The sequence below is a fragment of the Delphinus delphis genome, chromosome 13, assembly GCF_949987515.2.
Source record: "Delphinus delphis chromosome 13, mDelDel1.2, whole genome shotgun sequence".
Lineage (NCBI taxonomy): Eukaryota > Metazoa > Chordata > Mammalia > Artiodactyla > Delphinidae > Delphinus > Delphinus delphis.
Window position 1 is genome coordinate 61,951,967 of NC_082695.1, and position 24,868 is coordinate 61,976,834.

At 40.3% G+C, this 24,868-nt stretch overlaps 1 protein-coding gene across 2 annotated transcripts in view; it reads right to left on the reverse strand.

Annotated features, from left to right (window-relative positions):
• The window catches only part of EPG5 (ectopic P-granules 5 autophagy tethering factor), a 129,745-nt gene that overhangs the window by 49,061 nt on the left and 55,816 nt on the right, over nucleotides 1-24,868 (reverse strand). For both annotated transcript variants that reach the window (XM_060028984.1, XM_060028985.1), the window contains exons 18-27: nucleotides 24,518-24,662; nucleotides 24,091-24,288; nucleotides 23,593-23,703; nucleotides 22,082-22,204; nucleotides 20,914-21,080; nucleotides 19,873-20,094; nucleotides 17,718-17,841; nucleotides 11,004-11,148; nucleotides 8,266-8,437; nucleotides 6,976-7,138 (exon numbers count right to left, since the gene is read on the reverse strand). In XM_060028984.1, coding sequence (XP_059884967.1) covers nucleotides 6,976-7,138; nucleotides 8,266-8,437; nucleotides 11,004-11,148; nucleotides 17,718-17,841; nucleotides 19,873-20,094; nucleotides 20,914-21,080; nucleotides 22,082-22,204; nucleotides 23,593-23,703; nucleotides 24,091-24,288; nucleotides 24,518-24,662 — 1,570 coding nt within the window. The remainder of the gene's footprint in view (nucleotides 1-6,975; nucleotides 7,139-8,265; nucleotides 8,438-11,003; nucleotides 11,149-17,717; nucleotides 17,842-19,872; nucleotides 20,095-20,913; nucleotides 21,081-22,081; nucleotides 22,205-23,592; nucleotides 23,704-24,090; nucleotides 24,289-24,517; nucleotides 24,663-24,868) is intronic.

The window sequence follows — 24,868 nt, forward strand, 5'->3', positions numbered from 1 at the left end:
GATGGCAGGAAATGCTGAAGAGACCAGACCATTTAGAAAGCAGGAATGTTAAATCCTACATTCTCTTCACATAGTCTTCCCCAATCACTTGGGTGAGCAGTAGAGTCTACATTTTCCTTTATATGCACCTGTCCAAACCCGGGCCTCAGCCACCACTGCAGTGATTACAGGTATCCTTTGTTTATAAATAATGTAATTACTTAATTCACAAACTTGCTCAAATGAATCCCTTATATCCCTGCCAGAATTATTTTCGTAAATTCCAGATCAAAAGCTCATGAAGGGCAATGGTCCTGCTTGTTTTGCTTTACACAGCAGCCCAGTGCAGCACAACTATGATAGATGGCATGTTGAGCCCCTACTTTTATGATCATGATAATCAGTTTCTTCAACAAAACTCACCAATGTTGTGTTAAAAATCTTTATAAAACTTCTTGTTTTACAGAAAAAAATAGGCTGTTACTATGAATCAAAAGGCATAAAAGATGCTTAGCATTTTTTCGCAATAAAGTATTATTTAATTTTTTTTAAAAAAGGCATAAAAGTGAATATCCAAGAGCATATAATGTTAACAATTACTTCAATTTTTACTACTGGAGAAACAAAAGATTTAAAAAAGTAAATTACTTCCATTAAACCACATAATGAATCAATACAAATATTTTATTTCAAATCTTTCAAATAACAGGCCAATGTTTAATAGCCCAAAATGTGATCAGGAGTATGTGCAGTCAGCTTTTTTGCCCAATATTTCACCAAGTACAGTTAAACTGGGTCTTTGAGAGTCACAGCCCTTGGCTGACCTGGAGAGAAAGCATCAAAGAGAGGAAAAGAAAGAATCTGAGAGGAGGAAGGAAGACAGTAAGAATGAAGGGAAGTGGAAAGACAATGGGTAATAAAAAAGAGAGGCTCACTTGACTGGGAAACGCAGAGAGACAAGACTAAAATCACTTTGTAACTTGAACTTTAAAACTGCTACCCCATGTTGTAGAAACTACTGATGCTGAAGAATAAAAGAAAATCAACTAGTTTAGGAAAGTTTAAACTTTCTCACAAAAAAACCCCAAAATTATCATAATTTCCTAGTCTACTTATTTTTGTTTCCTACCACTGTTAAAAGTTTTCTTTTCTTACTAGAGGGGAGGTGAGAGAGATTGAATGACTACCGGCTCATAATTACAAGAAGCTGCAGACAATAGAACAAAGCAGCATGCTGGAAGCCCGTCCCCTTGAGTCACTATAAGTAGACAAAGAAATACAAAAGTTGCACAAAGCATGTGCTTCAGTAAGTTGTTAAAATAATGTGAGGCCCTCAGGGGTCTTTTCCATCTTTCATTTCTAGGAATGAGCAATTTTTCACATGATAATAAATCAGTCCTGGGTCCAGCAAACATGCCCCACAATACCAAAGAACAACAAAAGGAACCCTATTATAAATCACCTCATATCCTCAGGGAATATCACCAAATTATTAGAGGCTTCTGTTAGGAGAGGCGACCACAGAAGAGGCACGTCTCACTTCCCAGAAAATATCTTTGGCTTTTGTATACCCCAAACAAGCTATACATAGTTCAAACATTTGCAGATGGCTGGAAATTTCCAGGGCTTTCCCTCACAGAAAAATTCTACTAAGCAATAAGATATTTTCATGATATAATTTGAAATCTTTACAAAAGAGCCATTGAAATTTATATTTAAAATACGCTTAACATGTTTTAATTTTAGAACTTAAAATTCACACTTGAAATATAAAATTATTTTCCATGAAGTTGATTTTAAAAATTCATCCAATCCAGGAATTCTCTAATCACTGAAAAAGAAGCACTCCTACCGCACTAACTCAGAAAGAAAGGGGTACACATGTTAATTCAAATGAGATTTGACTGTCATGATCAGCTAGTTTTCAAAAATCAGAGCTGAAAGAGCCAAAGCAAATGGCCTGGCTATTTCCCAATATTGAATGGAAAAGCACAACTCTTGAATTTAAATAGATGCGGGCTTGAATTCCAACTGAGCCACGTAATAGCTGTGTGAGTTTGACAAGTCTCTGAGTCTCTCTGAACCTGCTTTCTCTTCCTCATTCTGTGAAGCTAAGTGAAAAACGTAAGCAAAGCCCCTAGCAGATTACCTGGAATGTGAGAGTGCCCAAGCAAGGGATAAGAAATACTCTGAACAGGGCTGAGAAATAAGGTAGTGCACTGAAGTATGACCAGCCTTACCGCTTTCCAAGATCGAATGCCCAGGAGACACTTGTATTAGAGTAAAAAGGTAAGTGGAGCAGTGTGTGGTATTTAAGTCAGGATTTTGTATGGAAAGCAGTAAACTGGCCAATTAAGCATTAAATTGGCCAAAGGTAAGCAGGATCAAAAATGACTGCCAATTTCTAGTAGGAAAAAGTTCCAACTTCCATGTCTTCCATAGCCAGAGAATATCTTCAGGGAGATTATTATGAAGAGTATGTATCCATCGTTCATTCCTTCAAACACATCCATTTTGTGACACTGACTGTGTGAAGCACTGACAACATAAACATGAAAAAGACAAGATCCTGGCCCTCAGGTAACTCAAAATCTGTTAAAGCCTACAGAAGTAACCATAACACAAAACAAGCTGTAATGCAGTCTAACAAGTGGTGTGCTTGTGGCTCTCAATGACTGAGTCAGGGGTGTTAAAGGGTACCTATCATGTGCCAAGAGCCATTCTAGGTGCTGCTGGTAATACAGATGAATAAGGACAGGAGCTCTATTCCCAAAGAGGTTACAGTCTGGTAGGAAAAACAGCAGGTAACTACAACAGCATTTATGCTCAAGCTGCGATAAGAGGAGGGAATATCTCAGTTTGACTAGAGGAGTCAAGAAAGACCTCAAGAAAAGATGCTGCCTGAACCAAGGAATGAAGGGATGAGCAGAAGCTCAGAAATGAGTGGGGGAGAACAAATAACAGCATATGCTAAGAACAAAGGCATGTCATGTTTGCAGAACAGAAAAGGTCTAAATTGCTAGAAAATAGAAGGTTTGGGGAATGGGAGAGAGGGTAAATGATGTTGCTAGAGAGAGATTAAGAACAGATTATGGAGGGTCCAAAAAGACATACTCCTTTTAGACACTAGAGAACCAATGTGGGTTTTTAGCCCGGAAATGTGATCAGATTTGTATTTAAAAAGATGAATGGTGGAAAATGAACTAGATAGAAAGACTATGGACAGGAAGACTGCTGTATTAGTTCAGGGGAGAAGTGATGTGGGCCGACCATAGGGCAATGGCAATACAAACAGAGAAAGGCATACATTTAAAGGCATTTCAAAGGCAGAACGAGTATGACTTGGAAAGCGACTAGATAGGAAATATGGGGGGGTGGGGGGAGAATGTGGATAGCATCTCCATCTTGGGAGCCCAGGTAAGTGGAATTACAGAAAAAACAGGTTTGACAGGTAAAGATGAGATTAGTTTAGGACCTACGGAGTTTGAGGTAACTATGGGACATTCATAGAATGTTAAGTAAGCAAGAAGTCTAGACCTGGAACTCAAGAGAGAATTCTGGACTAGACAAACAGAACAGGAGTCATCAACATATGGACTGACCCTTCCGGGGTCAGGGACTGTTGAGGATCGACTGAATCTATGAACTCTCCAGGAAAAAAAAATTTCTACACACTTTCAGGGTCTTCTCTGGCCCACTACAGACCCTTCACAAACCCCAGATTAAGAACTCCAGCACAGACAAAAGGCAAAAGCAGCTGGCATCACAGTGAAGAAGGGAATCAGGAGTAGAACCAAGCACAACCAGCAATCCAAGCGTTGAGGAACCCTGGAGGAAACTGAGAAGTGGCTGGAGATCTGAGGAATCTGGAAGAGGCCTCATGATGTCCAGCATCACCAGATGATAGAATGATGCCAAACAGGATCAACACTACTAATCACAACCATGAGGTGGTCACTGGACACCCGTATATAGAGGGGCTATAGTTTTACATTGTAAGAATAACACAATCTACCTTCTTCAGGAACACTGTCTCCCAGTGACAGTTTCTTGATGAGCCATAAACACTCAGAACTCACCTTCCCTACCCCTGACAAACACCTCTCTTCCTACAAACTAAAGTCATCCATTTGCGTAATGGACAGCATTAGACTCAAGTACAATCTTTAACAAAAAATCAGAGCAGGGGCTTCCCTGGTGGTGCAGTGGTTGAGAGTCCGCCTGACGATGCAGGGGACACAGGTTCGTGCCCCGGTCTGGGAAGATCCCACATGCCGCGGAGCGGCTAGGCCCGTGAGCCATGGCCGCTGAGCCTGCGCGTCCAGAGCCTGTGCTCCGCAACAGGAGAGGCCACAACAGTGAGACGCCCGCGTACCGCAAAATAAATAAATAAATAAATCAGAGCAAACCTAACTGACTTGCTTAGATAAGCCCAAGCTTCATGGCAGCTAGAGTTTTAACTTTCCTCCATTTTGCTCTTAGCCATTAGTGAGTAGCAAAAAAAAATTTTATCTTCAGTTCCTAGAAGTTATCAACCAGTAAATACTGCCCAGGACAGCTGGAATTCGCAATTACTGTATAATTTTCCAAAGAAATCCTAGTTAAGTCTCAGACTACGAAAGTTGCTTGCTGTCTTTACATTTTTAATTCCCCTGGCACATCTGCATCATTAGGCAAAATAATGGCTGGAGTAGTACTGTTGATACTGATACTTCTAGGAGCCATCAGTGGGAGTTCCCAAGCTTCTGGATTTTCCAAATGACGGGACTTCCTAAACTGAAAGTCAGGGCACTGGGCAACAAGTAAGGCCAGCAGAAAATTAAAATGTGCTTTAAGAAAACTTGGATATTTCTAATGAGGTTATGGCCACAAAACACAGCTATTTTTCAAATTCTTTAAGCTTCTATAAAATCTCTTTTTTTGCTGTGTGTCCTTTCTTGTTATTTTACTTCTTTCTTCAAGCAATCTTAACATCTACCAATTTTTCTTTTGAAAAGTATTTTTTGTGTTGTCTGTAAAAGCAAAATCTAAGGCATATTCATTTTAATCCCTATCATAGATCATCTTCTTTCTGATCTCCCTCCTCAAAATAATAATCAAAATTATTTTGAAGGTATTTTAGAAAAGGTGTACCTTTTTATTTCAGAATTAATGAACTAAAGGTTATAAAAGAAATTTGAATTCAAGGGTTCAGATAAATCAAGACTATGATCCCTTTTTCTGAAAAGGAAAGAAGACAGGTCACTGGTAGGCTTAGAGTTAAAGCTCCCAGGTCTGCCTAGTGGTATTTTCCACCGCAAGACCCTGCAATTTAATAGGAGGTCAAGCAATCAGACCTGTTCTTTGGCTGGGACAGCAAATATTTACAACTCTTCAAACAGTAAGCTATTAGCCAGAATTGGAAAGACATTTCTTTGTACTTATCTCAGTAGTCACTTAAAAAATGCATTTTAGGAGAATTCCCTTCTCTATATAGAATTAACAGCCTGACAAAGATATGTAATTTCAAAATATGGAAAAATACCATATTTATAAAAACACAGATTGGTAATAAAATGTCCCTTTTTTATTATAACTAGATACATTTTCAGCCTTTTTCCCACAACTCAAACTCTACCCTCAGGTGGCAAACTTTTCTTCCTGTTTTATTATTTTAGCAAGTGATCCTTCTTAAATACCTCTACCTTAGTCTTGCTAAAGCATTAGCAACTGGGGGAATAAAAACACACCAAAAGAAAATTAACTTCATAAGGTACCCGGCCAAAGATATTATCTCAGTATTTAGGCATCTCACATTCCAGGCCAAATTTCTTAATAGACGCATACAACTATGCTGAAAAAAATTAGAAATGAAATTTGAATGTAATAAAAAATATGAGTATAAAAAATTATTTCAAAGAAGACATTTTAAGAAAACAGTCTCCTAGAAAAGACTGATGAAAAATACATTAGAAGTGTTAAAATTTGGACTGGCACAAAAAGAAGGGAAATTTTTGAAAGACAACCAAGAGTCAGTAAGATAAATACCCCAATTTGTAAAAGCTAACAAAAAGAGAAGCTATTTTTGTGCAAGTTAGTCAAGGAACAGGTAGCGCCTGTCTCCAACCATTTCTTTCCCAGCTCACGGAATACTGAATTCACTTGCAGAAAGAGTACCATGCAGTGACTAAGGAGCATGCACTCTGCAGCTGGAACGCCTGGGCCTTCCTGGTTTTGCCACTCACTGGCAGCGTCACCTCGGATATGTAACTTAACCTCTCTATGCTCTATTTCTTCATCTGGAAAATACAGACAATAAAGATACCCACCTTATAGTATTGTGGTGAGGATAAGACAAGTTCTGTAAAGTGTTTAGACTCTACCTGGCATAAAGTGAGTGCCATGACATACTGGCTAAGGCTAACCTTCCATTCTGAAGTCCTTACGATGTCATAGACCCAACTTTGGCCTGTTGGCAAGCTCCACCCAACTGATCTGCTTTTCACACGTGCCTCCCACCTTTGTCTTCAGTGGCTCCTCACTACCCACAGCATTCAGCCAGCGCCCCCACATGATGATCTCTTCCAATGTGAGTTCTAACCTTTCCAACATGAATCACTGCCCCCCCCCAAAAAAAACAACTGAAACAGATCGATTGAGCCACTGACCCCTAGGTGAAGTCATGGTGACCCCATTCCCACATTCCTTCTAACTGAATCCAAAGTATCATCACCAAAATCTTTTAACACTAGTTTGAGCCCCTCTCTCCAAGAATCATCTCAATTATTCCCCTTTTCTTTTCATTTCTATCTGACTATCTGTCTTATAAGACTCATCAGCACTTACGGAAATAAGTGATTAGCTTTGTATGTATCTTCACTCTCCCCAGAACTATTAAATGTTTTGGGACATGGATGATGTACTAAATACTTCTTTCAGTCTTTCTCAATGATATGCCAATATTAGGGACTCAAACGAAACTCTCTGAATTATGAAGACACTTAATCTTAATCTTACCTGAACTGTTACAACTCCAGCTCCTTGGCACTTCTTGCCACTACTGCCTCTACACTCCAAATGCAGTGTGGTCTGTTCTTCTCGATTAACATACTGCTTGGGCATTGTGTCCAACAGCTCACTGTCCAGCACAACCTGCTGAGATTCCCGAAGAGCTGCAGTTCTGAAAAACATCATCGGTAGGTTAGAAAAAAAAAAAGTCTTAGGAAAGATTTTATGATAAGTGATAAAGGCTTCCAGTCACCCCCAGCCTGCATTAGAGAACGATAAGGCACAAGAATTCCATAGTAACAAAAAACCAAAGGTGTGTGTGCCAAGACTCACCCAAACCCTCTCCCTGGCAGTCAGAGTTAAAAAAGGAAGGAAAAGTAAGACAAGTTTTTAGCCAGAAACAAAGCTCCATTTAGAATCTGTGTTAGATCAACGTTTTTTTAAATGAACCCTTAAATGCAGAAGAACAAATGAGAATTCCATCCTGATTTAATCATCCTAAAGGGGTACCTTATTTGTAAGTACCAATGACTTCTTAGATATTAGCAACTCAACCTGAGATGTGGAAGACATGAAAAGCTAGTTGTTTACATGGGTGTCAACACTGTTTTAACTGTATTGATTATTACGGTGATGTGCAGGAGGCCTGTGTGTTGCATGTGCAAACAACACACATATGATACACGACTAAACCAAAGACAACCAAGGGATAAAGGGCCAATAAGAGATTGATTCCCATGGGCTTTGCAAAGATAAACTCTTTCACTTTATAAATAAAACAGACTCTACACGCACTCCTCCTCACAGGATCACAAGGTACAATCAAAACCTTATACAGTTGATCATTCTGTATCCACTGTGAACTCAAAATACTAAAATGACTTTCCCACACTTCGATCAAGTATCCGTGTCAATTTTTAAAAGAATATGGAGAGTTAGAGAGCAAAGCAGTGACAAAAGAGAGTAAATCTCATTTCATTCCCTTTTAACACCATCTTTCCAGGATCAGATTTCCTCAGGGAAAGCATAAGAAAAAAATTTAGCTGGCACTGCTGCCACTCGGAAATGCCACAAGAAACTGTACAATGTACATAGGCCATGAAAGCACCACATAATTTCTACATGAAATTAAAAGACTTGTCACAACTTGGTTAACTAAGGTAACCATCTGAGCCAGTCTGGTCAAATTACCCTGGTGGTGAGGAGGCTACTGAAGAAGCTCTTCTAGGTGCTACTCTACTCATCAGGCTGTCAAAGCAGCAAGCACAGAAGCATGATCCTGGAGGGCTTGTGTCTTACCTGGCCTGCTGCCGCAGCAGATTCAGGTCTGTGCGTACCAGCTGGATGGCGTCCTTCTGACTCAGGATCGAGGCTGAGGAAATAACTGGCACAGGAGGCCTCATTGGCTGCAGAACAAGGGGAGGTTGGGGGTCTTCGTGCTTCCGCAGGTTACTTAAAACCCTTTCTTTAGCTGAAAAAAAAATTAAGTCATATTTACTGAATAACGGCTACTACTAGGTCATAATGTACTACAAAACTAAACTGTTACCTTCATAAAGAATGTTAAGAGATCTGAAGAATAGTTGTTTAAATCATCAGAGGTCTAAATGAATAAAATTATCTTTTGTTCCTTCCAAGTTCTGAGGGATCACCCACCAGCCTAATAATACTCTACCCAGGAGCTGGGAGCTCAGGAGCATGTGATATGATTAAATAGAATTCCTATCCTCAAAAAGTCTTGATGATAGCTAAAGACCTACTGCTCACAATCTTAAAGTATCACCCTAGACAGCTTTGCATAACATGCTAAGGTGTTTGGACTTGACACTAGTGTAAAAGGGATCTAGTGAATAACTCGAAGCAAGCTTTAGAAAGATGGTAGCTATCATCTGGACAGTGGACTGGGGAAATGGGGCAGGTAGCCCAGTTAAGAGTTTAATGCAGTCATCCAAATAAACTTCATAGGAATAGGAGAAAGAGGAATGGGCATTATGGAATGAAGCTGAGTGAAAAGTCCTACATTAGGCCAAGGTTTGAACAGGAGGGTGGAGAGTAGTAGAGTTAAAATGAATGAAGACATGGGCATGAACTCCTACAGAACTTATATTTATGTAGCCATACAGTCATTCATTCATTCATTTGTTCATTCACTCAAAAACTGATTTACGAATACAAATAAGAAATCATGTACCATATAAGAAAAATAAAGGTAAAAAACAGTAAATCTGTACCATGCAACTTTGCACTAGATTTCACATGATCTCATACTGGTCAATCCAACTTAAATGTTTATATTCCTACACTTATTACACAGCTGAATACACAGTAGGTGTCCAATAAATTCCTATCTTCCCTTCCTTTCTTTTCACTACGCTATCCACATACCACACAGCTCATAGGGACTGAAGAACATGAAGAAAAATGCTGCCATGTAAGATAACAGAGGTCGGGAGAGGTCAAAGGAATTTCAAGTCAGTAAGTTAACAAAGTACTTAAGGGACTACTCTGAATTTCCGATTTCATTCCAGATATAGCATTCAATTTTCTATTCTTGTTAAGAAAAATTAAAGAAAACTTAATAGCCATGACTTTACTTGGCATAAGAAAACTTGTATTGTTTGTAATCTAAACAGATGGAATTTAACATTCCAAACAGGTCAAGTCCAGGACTGTCCCTTATAGCTGGGGTTTTTCCACTAGAACTACCACTCTATGCACAGAATGTAACAAAGCTGGATATTCACCATAGGGTAAGATTCCTGACTATGTTCAAGTCTCTTTCAAGCAACATTAGGTCATGACTCTAAAGGAAAATGGGGGTGGGGGAGGTGGGGAGGGTCTTTTTCTAACCCAATATAACTTATTACAAAAGAAAAATCAAGGGTGGTACTTTAAATCCAAAACAAAAGACAGAAAAAAACTTAATTCAGAGCATATTTAACTATAATCACAACTCTGGACCACAACTGACAAAAAGTTACGAAGCCAACAAATTTAAGAAAAAGAAGTTGGTGTCGTAAGTATACAATAACCTATGAAGAGCTGCTGAAATTTTTCCTACAATCACAATCACAAGTTCCATCGTTTGATATAATCATCATCTAACCTGCTCTCATCTGAGAAAAACCTGAAACTAATTATTTAAAAATCTAGGCTTTAACTTTATTTAGAACTGCAACCTGTACTGATCACCAGAAATAAGACAAGTGGTAAAGAGCAGGGTCTCTGAAGCCTGCTCTTCAAAGCCCCAGCTTTGTGACTTCAGAAAGTTACCTAACCACCATACATTTCAGGTTCCTTATCTGCTCAATGCAAACCCCAAATAATTAAATTCTAGCTTCTACTTTACATGTTGTAAGTCAATTAAAATATCTTTTTAAAGCATCATGCAGAAAATGAACCACAAAGTACATAATCACTTTCCCAATACCAATTTACAAGAAATACAGGGGACAGAAAAACATTAAACTATACCACAAAGGTATAATTAGCAACATCCAGACTGTGGGGAAACTCCATGGCAAGAGTCATGCCTCAGTGTGGGCCAATGAGATGTAACTGGAAAGTCTATGAGCAGCTTCTTGAAAGAGTCCTTAAAAGAGGGAGACTTCCCTACCCACTGAATGGAATGCAAATGTGACAGCTTAAGCTTAAGCAGCCACATTGAACCATAAGTGGATGTCAGATGTGAACACAGTGAGACAGCAAGGTAGGAGGTGCATGGGTCCTTGAAGGCTTTCAGGCCATAAAGCTACTGCTCTGAACTGCCTGCCTCCAGACTTCTTTTACATGGGAAAAAAATCCCTATCTTATTTAAGTCCTCACTGTTTTTGGAATTTCTCTCATTCAAAGCATAACCTAACCCCAAGTGGTTAACAAGTTAACAATGAACTCCTAAAAAAGCAATTCTCACTGAGGGGTACACTTTGTGAACCTTAACCCTCAATGGCTCCGATTCACTCCCTCACCCATTCATTCACTCATTCATTCACTCACTCATTCATTCAAAGGGTCTGATGCACACTCACACAACTCACCCAACAAAGGATCAGTGAAGTCCAGTGGCACTGACGAACTGCAGGGTGTAGAATGGGACTCAAGCTTGGCCTGCATCCACAGACTAATGGTTTCCTGAAACTCATAATGTATGCGCTCCATGTTCAAATACTCCAGCCACAGGTCCTAAAATGGAACCACAGGACTTTAACTTTCAGAGATGAATCACATATTCACATATAAAACTGTATATTTAACTTTAAAGTGAACCCATAAGTTTCAACATGAGGTGGTCCACTCCAGGCTCTCCAAGCACTAGGATAAATCACATTTAAAATGGGCACTCTAGGGAATTCCCTGGCGGTACAGTGGTTATGACTTGGCACTTGAACTGCCTAGGGCCCGGGTTCAATCCCTGGTCAGGGAACTAAGGTCCTGCAAGCCGCGTGGTGCAGCCAAATAAATAAATTTAAAAATAAAATGTCTAACAACCTTAGGAATCTCAAAACTTTTTGACTGTGTACCATGACTGGAAAAAATTATTGCAACAGCCTCACTAAATGTATATTTATAAATTACATACATATACTACTGAACTAATATAAGACATAGGTAAAAAAAATTTTTAAAGAGATAAAAAATAAATATATTGAAAATAATTGGATCTGGATTATATCAAGCCCTAGGTCCCAATACCAACTTACAGGAAATACAGGGGACAGAACAACATATTAAACTACACCACAAAGTTATAACCAGCAAAATCCAAGCTGTGGGGAAGCTCTATGGACAAACTACCCAGTTTCTTCAACAAATAAGTTGCAATTTAAAAAAAAGGATAAGGGGAGGACCTATAGATTTAAACAGATTAATAAGAACTATCAACCAATTACAAAATGCAGACTCTGATTCAAACAAACTGTAAAAGTAAATAAAAACAAAACTTTTATGACATTTGTAAGAGCACTGGAAATTTGAACACTGTCTAGATATTTGATATTAAGAAATTACTGTTAATATATTTCAGATATAAATGCTCTTGGGTTATGTTATTATTTTTTTTAATAAATTTATTTATTTATTTTTGGCCATATTGGGTCTTCATTGCTGCACGCGGGCTTTCTATAGCTGCGGTGAGTGGGGGCTACTCTTCGTTGCGGTGCGTGGGCTTCTCATTGTCGTGGCTTCTCTTGTTGCAGAGCACGGGCTCTAGGCGCTCAGGCTTCAGTTGTTGTGGCACGTGGGCTTAGGTGCTCCGCGGCATGTGGGATTTTCCCCGGCCAGGGCTTGAACCTGTGTCCCTTGCATTGGCAGGCAGATTCTTAACCACTGCGCAACCAGGGAAGCCCTGTTATGTTTTTTAATCTTCGTCTTTTAAAATATGTATCAAATGCCCTCTAGGATTAGCTCCAACATGGTGGTGGGATTGGATTGGCTATAGGTGAAACTAGACACATGATACATACAGGCAGAGGGAGAAGGGCATGTCTATTATACTATTCTATTTTTCTGTATGATTGAATTTTTCATTATAAAAGGTAAAATAAATAAGTAAATAGATATGATTGACCAAAAAAAATAGAAACAGAAATTCCAGTATTTTCCTCCCACTCTCCAGTGAGCTGTCTTGCATATTTTGCATATTTGTCTTGCATAACATATATGTCTGGCATATATTTCACTCTGGTGATGACTATATATTAGAATGGTGGACTGTCATTAGTAAAAAAGAAAGTCAACTATCAATGAACACCAAAAACTACAAACAATAATAGCTGATGAGCAGATAAGGACTGTGGCTTTGTGGACAATGGTTTTCTTTTTTTTTTTTTTCTGATTTGGAGTGCTCTAAAGGATACCTATAAATGTAAAAATATTTCAGGCTTCTCAATTGGCACACTCCCATGAAGTCCTAAATCGTTATTTCCAAACCAATCATGGCACAAGGCATTCCAGACTCAGAGAAGAAACACCAAAGTCATCCGGATCACAAGCCTGGATCTTGGATGTACCAAACTGTTTGAGGTGCTGTACCAGATGCTCCTACTGTGTATACGTATCTCCTTTAATTGGGGTCTGGATGTCACTTTCTCCACCTCTGTGCTAAAGTACTATTGACAGAGGCTAACAATTAGAAAAGAATACTGAGAATTAACAATGGGTAAGCAGAGATGTTTCAGAAACCACTAAAAGACAGAACAACTCTGAACCTGAATTACTGATTCAAAATACTAGCTATAAAATTAAATGGCCAGCAGAAACTAACACAACATTTTAAAACAACTATACTCCAATAAAAAAAATTTTTTAATAATAAAAATTTTTTAAAAATCAAATGGCAAGCAAAGACTTTAAAAAAAAAAAAGGAAAGCAATTAACCGTGTAAATGCTAGGGAATCAAGATAAATATTAAAGAACCAAGAAAGCTATGATTAATTTTTTAAAACACTGACCAAGTACCTACTACATGCAAATTCTCAGCTAAGGCTTTGGGTTGTGGAGTATAAAGAAGAGATGAGTATGGACCTGCACTCAAAAGATTTCAGGACACCATGATTATCTGTGTATTTTTCCTATTTCTCTGGCCCTATATTCTCAGCCTTATTTCTCTGTGCCTTTCAATGTTACTTCTCAGAGTTCCATCTTCAGTCCTCTTCTTAATCCAAATACTCTATTACCATTACACCCACATTTCCTACACTACCCCATTCCTGAACTCTAGAACTGTATATCCCCTCCCCACCAACTCTTTAATAAGAGCTCTCCTTGAAGCCCCTCAGGCACTTCCTCTTCCAAGTACTGTAAACAGCAGCTTCCCAAACTACAAATTTGGAAGTCCTTGTACTATCTAATCTGCCCTACAACTGTATCAATCCTAATCGAAAAATCCTATTGATTCTACTAATTATTCTTCAATATATATATATTTTTTATAAGAACAGGCTAATTTTATTTTTTTTAATTTTTTTAACATCTTTATTGGAGTATAATTGCTTTACAATGGTGTGTTAGTTTCTGCTCTATAACAAAGTGAAATAGCTATACACATACACACGTTCCCATATCTCTTCCCTCTTGCTTCTCCCTCCATCCCACCCTCCCTATCCCACCCCTCTGGGTGGTCACAAACCACGGAGCTGATCTCCCTGTGCTATGTGGCTGCTTCCCACTAGCTATCTATTTTACTTTTGGTGGTGTATATATGTCCATGCCACTCTCTCACTTTGTCACAGCTTATCCTTCCCCCTCTTCATATCCTCAAGTCCATTCTCTAGTAGGTCTGTGTCTTTATTCCTGTCTTACCCCTAGGTTCTTCATGACCTTTTTTTTTCCCTTAGATTCCATATATATGTGTTATCATACGGTATTTGTTTTACTCTTTCTGACTTACTTCACTCTGTATGACAGACTCTAGGTCCATCCACCTCACTACAAATATCTCAATTTCATTTCTTTTTATGGCTGAGTAATATTCCATTGTATATATGTGCCACATCTTCTTTATCCATTCATCTGTTGATGGACACTTAGGTTGCTTCCATGTCCTGGCTATTGTAAATAGAGCTGCAATGAACATTGTGGTACATGACTCCTTTTGAATTATGGTTTCCTCAGGGTATATGCCCAGTAGTGGGACTGCTGGGTCATATGGTAGTTCTATTTTTAGTTTTTTAAGGAATCTCCATACTGTTCTCCATAGTGGCTGTATCAATTTACATTCCTACCAACAGTGCAAGAGGGTTCCCTTTTCTCCACACCCTCTCCAGCATTTACTGTTTGTAGATTTTTCGATGATGGCCATTCTGACTGGTGTGAGATGATATCTCATTGCAGTTTTGATTTGCAGTTCTCTGATGATTAATGATTTTGAGCACTCTTTCATGTGTTTGTTGGCAATCTGTATATCTTCTTTGGAGAAATGTCTATTTAGGTCTTCTGCCCATTTTTGGATTGGGTTGTTTGTTTTTTTGTTATTGAGCTACATGAGCTGCTTGTAAATCTTGGAGATTAATCCTTTGTCAGCTGCTTCATTTGCAAATATTTTCTCCCATTCTGAGGGTTGCCTTTTGGTCTTGTTTATGGTTTCCTTTGCTGTGCAAAAGCTTTTAAGTTTCATTAGGTCCCATTTGTTTATTTTTGTTTTTATTTCCATTTCTCTACGAGGGGGGTCAAAAAGGGTCTTGCTGTGATTTCTGTCATAGAGTGTTCTGCCTATGTTTTCCTCTAAGAGTTTGATAGTGTCTGGCCTTACATTTAGGTCTTTAATCCATTTTGAGTTTATTTTTGTGTATGGTGTTAGGGAGTGTTCTAATTTCATACTTTTACATGTACCTGTCCAATTTTCCCAGCACCACTTATTGAAGAGGCTGTCTTTTCTCTACTGTATATTCTTGCCTCCTTTATCAAAGATAAGGTGACCATATGTGCGTGGGTTTATCTCTGGGCTTTCTATCCTGTTCCATTGATCTATACTTCTGTTTTTGTGCCAATACCATACGCAAATCAATCAACGTGATATACCATATTAACAAATTGAAGGAGAAATACCACATGATCATCTCAGTAGATGCAGAGAAAGCTTTCGACAAAATTCAACACCCATTTATGATAAAAACCCTGCAGAAAGTAGGCATAGAGGGAACTTTCCTCAACATAATAAAGGCCATATGCCATATATGACAAACCCACAGCCAACATCATCCTCAATTTTTTTTTTTTTTTTTTTTTCAGTGAAAAACTGAAAGCACTTCCACTAAGATCAGGAACAAGACAAGGTTGCCCACTCTCACCACTATTATTCAACATAGTTTTGGAAGTTTTAGCCACAGAAATCAGAGAAGAAAAAGAAATAAAAGGAATCCAAATCGGAAAAGAAGAAGTAATGCTGTCACTGTTTGCAGATGACATGATACTCTACATAGAGAACCCTAAAGATGCTACCAGAAAACTACTAGAGCTAATCAATGAATTTAGTAAAGTAGCAGGATACAAAATTAATGCACAGAAATCTCTGGCATTCCTATACACTAAGGATGAAAAATCTGAAAGTGAAATCAAGAAAACACTCCCATTTACCATTGCAACAAAAATAATAAAATATCTAGGAATAAAACTACCTAAGGAGACAAAAGACCTGTATGCAGAAAATTATAAGACACTGATGAAAGAAATTAAAGATGATACAAATAGATGGAGAGATATACCATGTTCTTGGATTGGAAGAATCAACATTGTGAAAATGACTCTACTACCCAAAGCAATCTACAGATTCAATGCAATCCCTATCAAACCACCACTGGCATTTTTCACAGAACTAGAACAAAAAATTTCACAATTTGTATGGAAACACAAAAGACCCCGAATAGCCAAAGCAATCTTGAGAACAAAAATGGAGCTGGAGGATCAGGCACCCTGACTTCAGACTATACTACAAAGCTACAGTAATCCAGACAGTATGGTACTGGCACAAAAACAGAAATATAGATCAATGGAACAGGATACAAAGTTCAATATATTTTTAATTTATCCATTTATTTAACTACTCCTGCTATTTCAACAGTTCTTCAAACGAAGCCTTTGGAAAAAGACGTCCTGCTGGTAACATCCTCTCTGCCACTCCACATCACCATGTCTTCCTATCAACCTGAGAACTCCCGTTTGTCCTTTAGGGCTCAGTTCAAAGGTCACACTCCAGCCTCAGTCTGAATCAGGTGCCATTTGTGCATGTTTCCACAGCACCCTGTGCATTCCACCCCCACAGTCTTCATCACTGGATGCAATAATTTAGTCCCCCATCTGACAGTAAGCACCTTAAAGGCAGAGACTGCATCAAGTTTCTTTTCGTCTTTGTTATTAGATGCCTGACACCTTAAAGGCATTCAACAGATACTCACAGAAAGAAGGGAAGAAGAAAGAAGAAAAGAGAGGAAGGAAAGACAAAGAACACAGAAGAAAGTGAAAGACACCTACTAGAGATGAAATAGTATATACAGTGTGGAAGCAACTAGGTTTAAAGACCCAAATTGAAGTCTCTCAAGTCTCAGAGGATCCTAAATCCCATCCAATGTTGGGGGTCAATGCCCAGTAGAGTTCAGCCCCTAGAAAAAAGAAACTGGAACAGAAGAGATATGCCTACATACATACACACACACACACACACACACACACACTCACACAAATGATAGCTACAGAAGCTTAACGAAAACTCAGAAGTTTTGGCCTAAGAAAGACCACAGACATCTTTGCTTGGGTACCAGGGAGAGAACAAATTAGGATATGTGAAGACTAGAATTGAGTATCTCCAAAAGGGCAACCAAAACTGTGATAGCTACAAGTAAGTCATCTCCAAAGGCAAACAAAGGTGAACTCCCTATCTCCATGCTACTAACTTTCTGTACAACATATGAATCTTAACAATCTTAACAAATTCTTACACAGTTTTATGGGAGTAGAGATGACTGCTTAAAAGTGTTCAGCTGCTGACGATTTAAAACAAGGAAGAATACAGTCAGAGAAAGGCTGTGTTTACGAGGCTGTAGAAGGTCCCAGAATGAGCTTCAAGCCTTCAGGTGAGGCCATAGTGGGGTCAGAGATTCAAAAGGAAACACTCCTACAAAAAAATCACTTATATGTTGACAAAACCACAAAAACAAAGAACATGCCAGTGACCCGATTTCCGTATCAACAAGTGGTTTTACCATTAGGTTATAAAAGTAAACAATTCAAATTACAGAGAGACATTGCCATGGTTTTACCTGCTGATTCTGCATCACTTTTGCTAGCCTGTGAATATCATAATGCTTTGGCAGAGAAGGGATATACGTATCTCCTTTTTGAAAATTCTCATCTTCTAGCCATAATATATATACATTGAAGAGCCTAAAAGAAAAAAACATAAATACATAAAATACAAAAAGATGTGCAGGCAAATGAAGTTTCTTACACCTCTAGGAGCACTGGCACTAAAAGATAAAAGTTCGGAAGCACATAACACAGAAAATATTTCCAACCACCACACTCCCAAGAAGGGCCAGCAAGGGAGAAAGGTCACAAATCATTTAAGTACGATGCAATAATTGCTAAAACAAAAGGTGTGAAGAAAGGGCTCTGTGACCTCTATTACTAAAGAGGGTTAAATACAGTACACAGAAAAAAATAACTGGAGAAGGTGACTTTAACACAATCCAAGGATCTGAATTTCACGCTTTTCTTTCCTGGACAATCAGTCACAGTGAGCCTTGGTGCTTGGAAAAGTTTAGATAACATTCAAATAAACACCTTTTCTGTCTTTCAGAGAAAACATTAAAAGCCATTTTAAACTTATACACTGGAAGAACCTGCCAGCTTTAGGCTCAATGACAATCCCCTGCCTCAAGGAATCACAAATAGAACCCATAGCATGTATGCACCCTGTTCCCATGAAGAAGGAACAAAAGAAAGCTAAAAACAGGGGGAAAAAAATTCTCTATTTTCCGGTAAAAACTTTTTTAAAAATTTAATGATGCTTCCTTTGTTTTTATTTTGTTTTGTTTTTACAAGGAAGACAGTCCATTTAGCTCAGATCACTGGTATTTTAAGCAGTTGTTTGCAGCAACAGGTACCAGAGTAGTCTACAGCACACAAATTACAAAGTACCAGGTGGGGACCAGGAGGTGTGGCTGGGCTTTACTCAATAAAGTGGAAAAATACCACCTTTACCCTGGCAACAGTCTATGTAGGAAGAGACCCTGGGACAGAGCTTTGAGGCTCTTAAACAGGAGGGGCTGGGACGGAGCTCCTTCCAGCTTGACTCGGTTATATGTCTACTTCACAACATGCCAAAGGAGGGCAAAAGGGAACATCAAAGGCTTTCTTAGCTGATCTAAATGTTCAGAGATAAAGCCTTCCCAATGGTTATGCCCAGATAAAAATACATTTTCCTTCAAGCAAGAAAGAGACAGGGAGAAATGATTCTGGAGGCTGAGAGAAGCCCTAAGGCTTTGAGGTCAATCAAGCCTGAAGCCTGAGTGCTGGATCGAAACACTGGGTTTCCTCACCAAGACATTTGTATTCACTTTGTATTCAGAGTTCATTATTAAGAGCTGTTTCTATTAAGTCTTTTATATTTTTATTTTTTGCGGTACATGTGCCTCTCACTGTTGTGGCCTCTCCCGTTGAGGAGCACAGGCTCCGGACGCACAGGCTCAGCGGCCATGGCTCATGGGCCCAGCCGCTCCGCGGCACGTGGGATCCTCCCGGACCCGGGCACGAACCCGTGTCCCCTGCGTCGGCAGGCGGACTCTCAACCACCGCACCACCAGGGAAGCCCTATTAAGTCTTATTTATAAGACTAATATCTCGTTTACATCAAGCTTACAAATGAAAGGTGAAAGAACAGTGTGAAGGGGACACACACTTACCTCAGAGTTCTTAACCTTTTAGGGGATGCAAATATTAAGCCTATTTTTAGAAGCAGTTTTGGAAGATTATGAATCCACCGCACCCCAGGTGGATCCCACAATCCCCTAAAGGGCCTATGAATCTCACTTAAAGAACCTTGCCTGGGTCGTTTATTTCTTTTAGAGAACTATCCTAGCAGGCTTTACTAGTTGTTAACCTGCTTTATCACTTCTTTTGGTTTGTTTCTGTTATTAAATAAAGAAATAGAAGCGGTCACCAGCCCTCGGGTTTAAGAGCTTTCACTCAGACTCCAGGCACTTCACAGAGGTACATCCAAATTGCTGATTCACTCTCGTAAGAAACACAAAAGAGAAACATTACAAGATGCAAACCTATAGTCAAAACCACCTTCCATATTCAATCTAACAGGTTAAGAGAATAACATCTAGCAGCTGTAACACAAATCAAAGAGCCGGCACAAGTACCTGTGCTGCAAACAACAACATAAATGGCTAAATAGCCATGCCTCACCTCACGAGCTCCGTGTGCAGCTCTGGTGAACTCAGGTAAGCAGGGGTGCCAGCCTGGGTCGCTGGCAGCCCTTCACTGCCCTCTGCTGGAACTCGGAGGGCCTTGCTCGCAGCGTGGTGGAAGTCAGCCACCTCAGTCAGACGCCTCTTCATTTCTTTTAGCAAACTGATATGAGCAGGGCTTTGAAAAAACCTTCTTCCAATACAACCATCTACGGGTAGCCTTAAAAAATGCAAGCACAGATCACAACAGGATCAACACAAGATGCTCTTTCTATGTGACACAAAATTACAGTCTGTTAAGTCAGTTTATTAAATTAATACATACTATCTCTACCTCAGTGGTTATAATGAGGCTCCAACAAGATGGCACATATAAAAGCAGTTTTTAAAAGCACGAAATGCTATGCAAATTCAAGACACTGTCACCACTTAGAGGTACAGAAGACATTAAAGATAGTCCCTTTTCTTAAAGAACTTGCAATCTGGTAGAAAACAGAAGTGATGAAGAATCAACATCCGTATGTTTCAAAGGGGTGAGTTAAGGGAGTGCAGGTGAACTAGAAACAGAGCTGGAGCCAGACAGCGATGGTCAGTGACAGTGAGCAGCCATGGCCGGCCAGAGTCCCTTCACATCCAGTGGAAATGCTGGCCTCCCCCCAGGCATTGCCTGGCCTTCGTCCACAGCTGCACTACCCATCACCAGTCCCCTCAAACAAGCTCCACCATGGCCACACAAGCAGCCTCAGTTTGGGACAGTCTCTCCCTCTGCAGCTCCAGAAGCTCTCTGCTTAACCTTGCAGGGTCCCAGGGTGTTGTCTTCACCAAACTGGGTATGGGGGGTGGTAAAGAGAGAGCGGCCACAAGATACCCTGAACTCAGAAAAGGTCTAGTCTGATAGACGTGAAACAGGAAAGGAGGGAGGCTCCTAGCCAGACAATGACTCTAACTCCCATGCCACAGTGTGAGAACACAGAGCTGCAGAGCAATGCAAAGGTGGGAACTGATTCACAGAAACTTACTACTACTCTGGGTACCATACCCATATTGCGGTCCTGGGCGGTGAAGATACAGGAGGAAGAACTTCTGCCAAATGAGTGGCAGAAGAGGATGGTCAGAAGGCGTGACGAGAGCCTGGTGGGCCCAACGATAAATGAGCAGCCTCTGGAGGGACGGGACGATGGGGAGTTTCAGCTGAGCCTGGGCTTTCTACAAAAGAGGCAGGCTTTGAGCAACCATGTAATGACCACAATTGCAAACAGTCACTTCCTAAGTGATTCAAATGAAATGCTGAACATGGTGTTTTCGATTCAATAAGAAAAAAGAAAAGTCATATAAACCTTACTTCTCCGACCCGCTAGCTAACACTTTAACCTTAGTAGCAAGACATGTAGGGCACCTTTTTTTCAAGAATTGCACAGACCCCAGAATTGGACTGGGTCTTAAGCATCACCTAGTCTAATCTCATTTCCATGCCTTTCCATTCCTTTGCATGTAAAACACTATAGGGCAAGAATAATATAAAAGCCAAAGTAAATTTTATCAACCTCTTGAAAATAGAGATTTTTCTTTTTTGGCCACACTGCATGACAGGTGGGATCTCAGTTCCCCGACCAGGGGTCAGACCTGCGCCCCCTGCATTGGAAGTGCAGAATCTTAACCACTGAACCACCAGGGAAGTCCTGAAAATTTAGATTTTAAATGGGCGTTCAAGAATGATAAATCCCTTGACAGGCTCTGAAATCCAAAAGCAAAGTCTATACTATAGGACCTGAAAATAGAAGGTCTTTAATTCTAAAGCCTCATTCCAGTCTTTCTCACACTTTAGTTAGCCTAAGGATCAGCTAGGGAGTTTTTCAAAATAAATTACTGGTCCCACTCCAGACTCAGAATCCCAGAGGCCGGGGTCCAGGAATCCGATTTTTAACAAGCTCTCTAGGGGATTCTGATGCTTTAGAACAAAGGCAATCCCCTTTACACATACAATGAACACAGCCTCAAATTATTAGGTTGTGACTCTCAATGTTAAAAGAACCTTGGAAAGGAGGTATACACTTCAACTACACCATGTTAAGCATTAGTTTGGTTACTGTGCTTTCCAAACATTCGTAACAAAAGAAAACACAGAAGTCCAAAAGCTACAGGTGAACCCATCAGCATCAAAGTGTGAACCACCTTCTACCACTCAAATGCAGAACTGCTATTTGCACCTTCAGAGCTTGGTCAGGGGTAAATGCAGAGTTTATAACCAATTCCCCTTCAACAACTCTTCGGAGCTGGGAGTCTTCTTCAAAGATGGATTCCATGTTCAGGACTGTCCATGCAAACCAGACCTACAATAACACCAGGTAAAGAGGGGAATGAGCTACTAACTCAGACAGACAAAATACATCCTCACATTCCACAAATAAACATGACAGTTCCTAAAATTAACACATAGTTTTTATACCTATTTCTACTCTTATCACAGATATAAATTTACATGAAATAGGCCATTGAAAACTGTTAAATTACTTTAGAAAGGCTACTTTAGTAAAAGAAGATGTTTGTTTGCTCAACTTTAGTGCGCAGGTTCCGTATCACGAGGGACAGGAAAGAGGGCCAGATGTGAGCTCTGCCCTTAAGAAGTTTTGCATTCACCAGAGGAGACAAGACTAATATAAGTAACCATAATGTAAAGTGAGAAGTGTGAGTACTGATCAGGGATTGAGTGCTACAGGAAACCAGAGGAGGTAGGGTGGGATCAGAGAAGGTAATATACCAGAGAAGACTAGGCAGAGACTGGAGGGGAAGGCATGCCTGGGAAGAGAATCAGCTAGGCAAAAGATGGAAACTCCAAAGATGTATGCAGATAACAGCATGGAGTGTGTTTCAGCTGGATCACAAGAGGTATGAGGAAGAGCAGGAGGTAAGCATGTGATACAAAGTTGAAGGATGTTACTACTAATTTAAGTGATAAAACAGAGACATAATGGGACACACAAAGTCTTGAGAGGTGGTGATAATGATGAAAATAATGCTGCGAATTAATGATAATGATGATAACTATAACAGCCAACACCTAGTAAACACTGTTCTAAGTGCTTTACATGTAGGTGCAATCATTATTCCCATTTGACTGTTGAGGACAAAGAGGTTAGCCAGCCGCCCAAGGCACAGTGCTAGCAAATGGCAGAACCAAGGCTGAACGCCGAGTGGTCCAGCTCCAGTGTCCACTCTTACTTAAACGCTCTGCCCTGCAGCTGGGCAGGCTCTGCAGTCAGGCAGTTGGAGTCTTATCATGAGCTGTCTGACCCTGAGCCAGCCACTTGACTCCATAAAACCTCAGTTAACACCCCTGTGAGACAGGAATAGCAACAGCACCACCTCAGCAGAGGGCTACTGTGAGGATTAAATGAAAAAGTATTCTTACGCATAGTAAGTGTTAACAGACGTTAGTTATTTTAGACTATTAGTAACGTAGGTAAGGATGATAACAATATTAAAGTTCAAAAAGATAACAGGGCTTCCCTGGTGGCGCAGCGGTTGGGAGTCCGCCTGCCGATGCAGGGGACACGGGTTCATACCCCGGTCCGGGAAGATCCCACATGCCGCAGAGCGACTGGGCTCGTGAGCCGTGGCCGCTGAGCCTGCGCATCCGGGAGGGGCCACAATAGTGAGAGGCCCGCGTACAGCAAAAAAAAAAAAAAAGATAACAAATGGTCCACAGTGGGTTTCCTACCTGAGTGGGTGTGGCCAAGCCCTCCACAAAGGAAGGAGTGATGTTGCCTGCCACGATCCAGCTCACCAAAGAAGAGAGCAGACTCCGGTCACAGTGGTAGCCCAAAGCATTCTACACCAGGGGAGCATGTGGAGCAGAGAGTGGAGGCTTTAAAAAACACAATCGATGAGCTTTTCAAGAATATCAGCAATTACCTTACTACGATGGAAGATTCTGGTAAGACACAGATTTCAATAATTAGTCCACCAGCAGTTACAATCCCAGGCTGCGCATTATAGCCAAATGTAATGAGCAGCGCTCCTCCTGGGATGTCCTTCCTTTGGCTTTATGAGGATCTGCACTTAGCAGACTACAGTTACTGGATAAGACACTGTTAAGGCAGAGCTTTACAAAGGCAGTGGCCACAGAGCAGTACTGAGAAGGGTGCATGTGGGGGAACCTCCTTAGAAGACTACTATCTAGCTGATGACTGAAAGATAAATTCTCTAACAGGTTTACCTTATGTTGCTGGTAGAGCAATTTCTGCACACAGTCTTCCTGCATCAGCTGAAAAGCTGTTTTACACAAATGGTCCATGAGGAAGAGGATGGGTTGTTCTCGGTACCAAAGTTGTTGGCTTATAAGAGCCTGAACCCAGAACTCCAATACGGCAACCGGGCCCACTTCATTGAGCTGAGTGCTTACAGAGATGTGGGCCTGCGGAGAAAGGGCTCAGGTGACGTGAAAGGTAATAACCAGCCTCCCATTTTTAAAACACTAATAAAATAATACCTACCTCCACTACAAAACCCAGATCTGTTGACCTTCTTGGTCAAAAGCACTGTGCCAAGTGCTTTGAAATGACCAACACATAGACATGTTAGCACAGGGGTGTCTGATTGGGAAGGCGGGCAAGGGTGTACTTAGGGGCTGACAGGGTCCTGACCTGGATCATGCTGTTGAGAAGCTTCACGTTGTCTCCATGGCTGGCTCCTGTCAGGTGCTGTGCCACCTTGTGGGTGACCTGTTGCGTGACACCCTGAGGGACACCGATGTCCAAGTGTAGGAAGAGGAGGAGGTGTGACAGAAACCTGCCGAGCACATAGGACAACGCACTTTACCTTCCAATCGGAAGTCAACAGAATTTCCAGTGGCTAATTACTTATGAGAAACAAAAAATACTGACGTGTCCCATTTTTAAACCAAAGCTCTATTTAGGGATTCTGATAAATCTTCAGGAATTTCAGAAGAATAAAGTTTTCCAGTTTGACGTGGGTTAAATCTACCCATGTAGTGA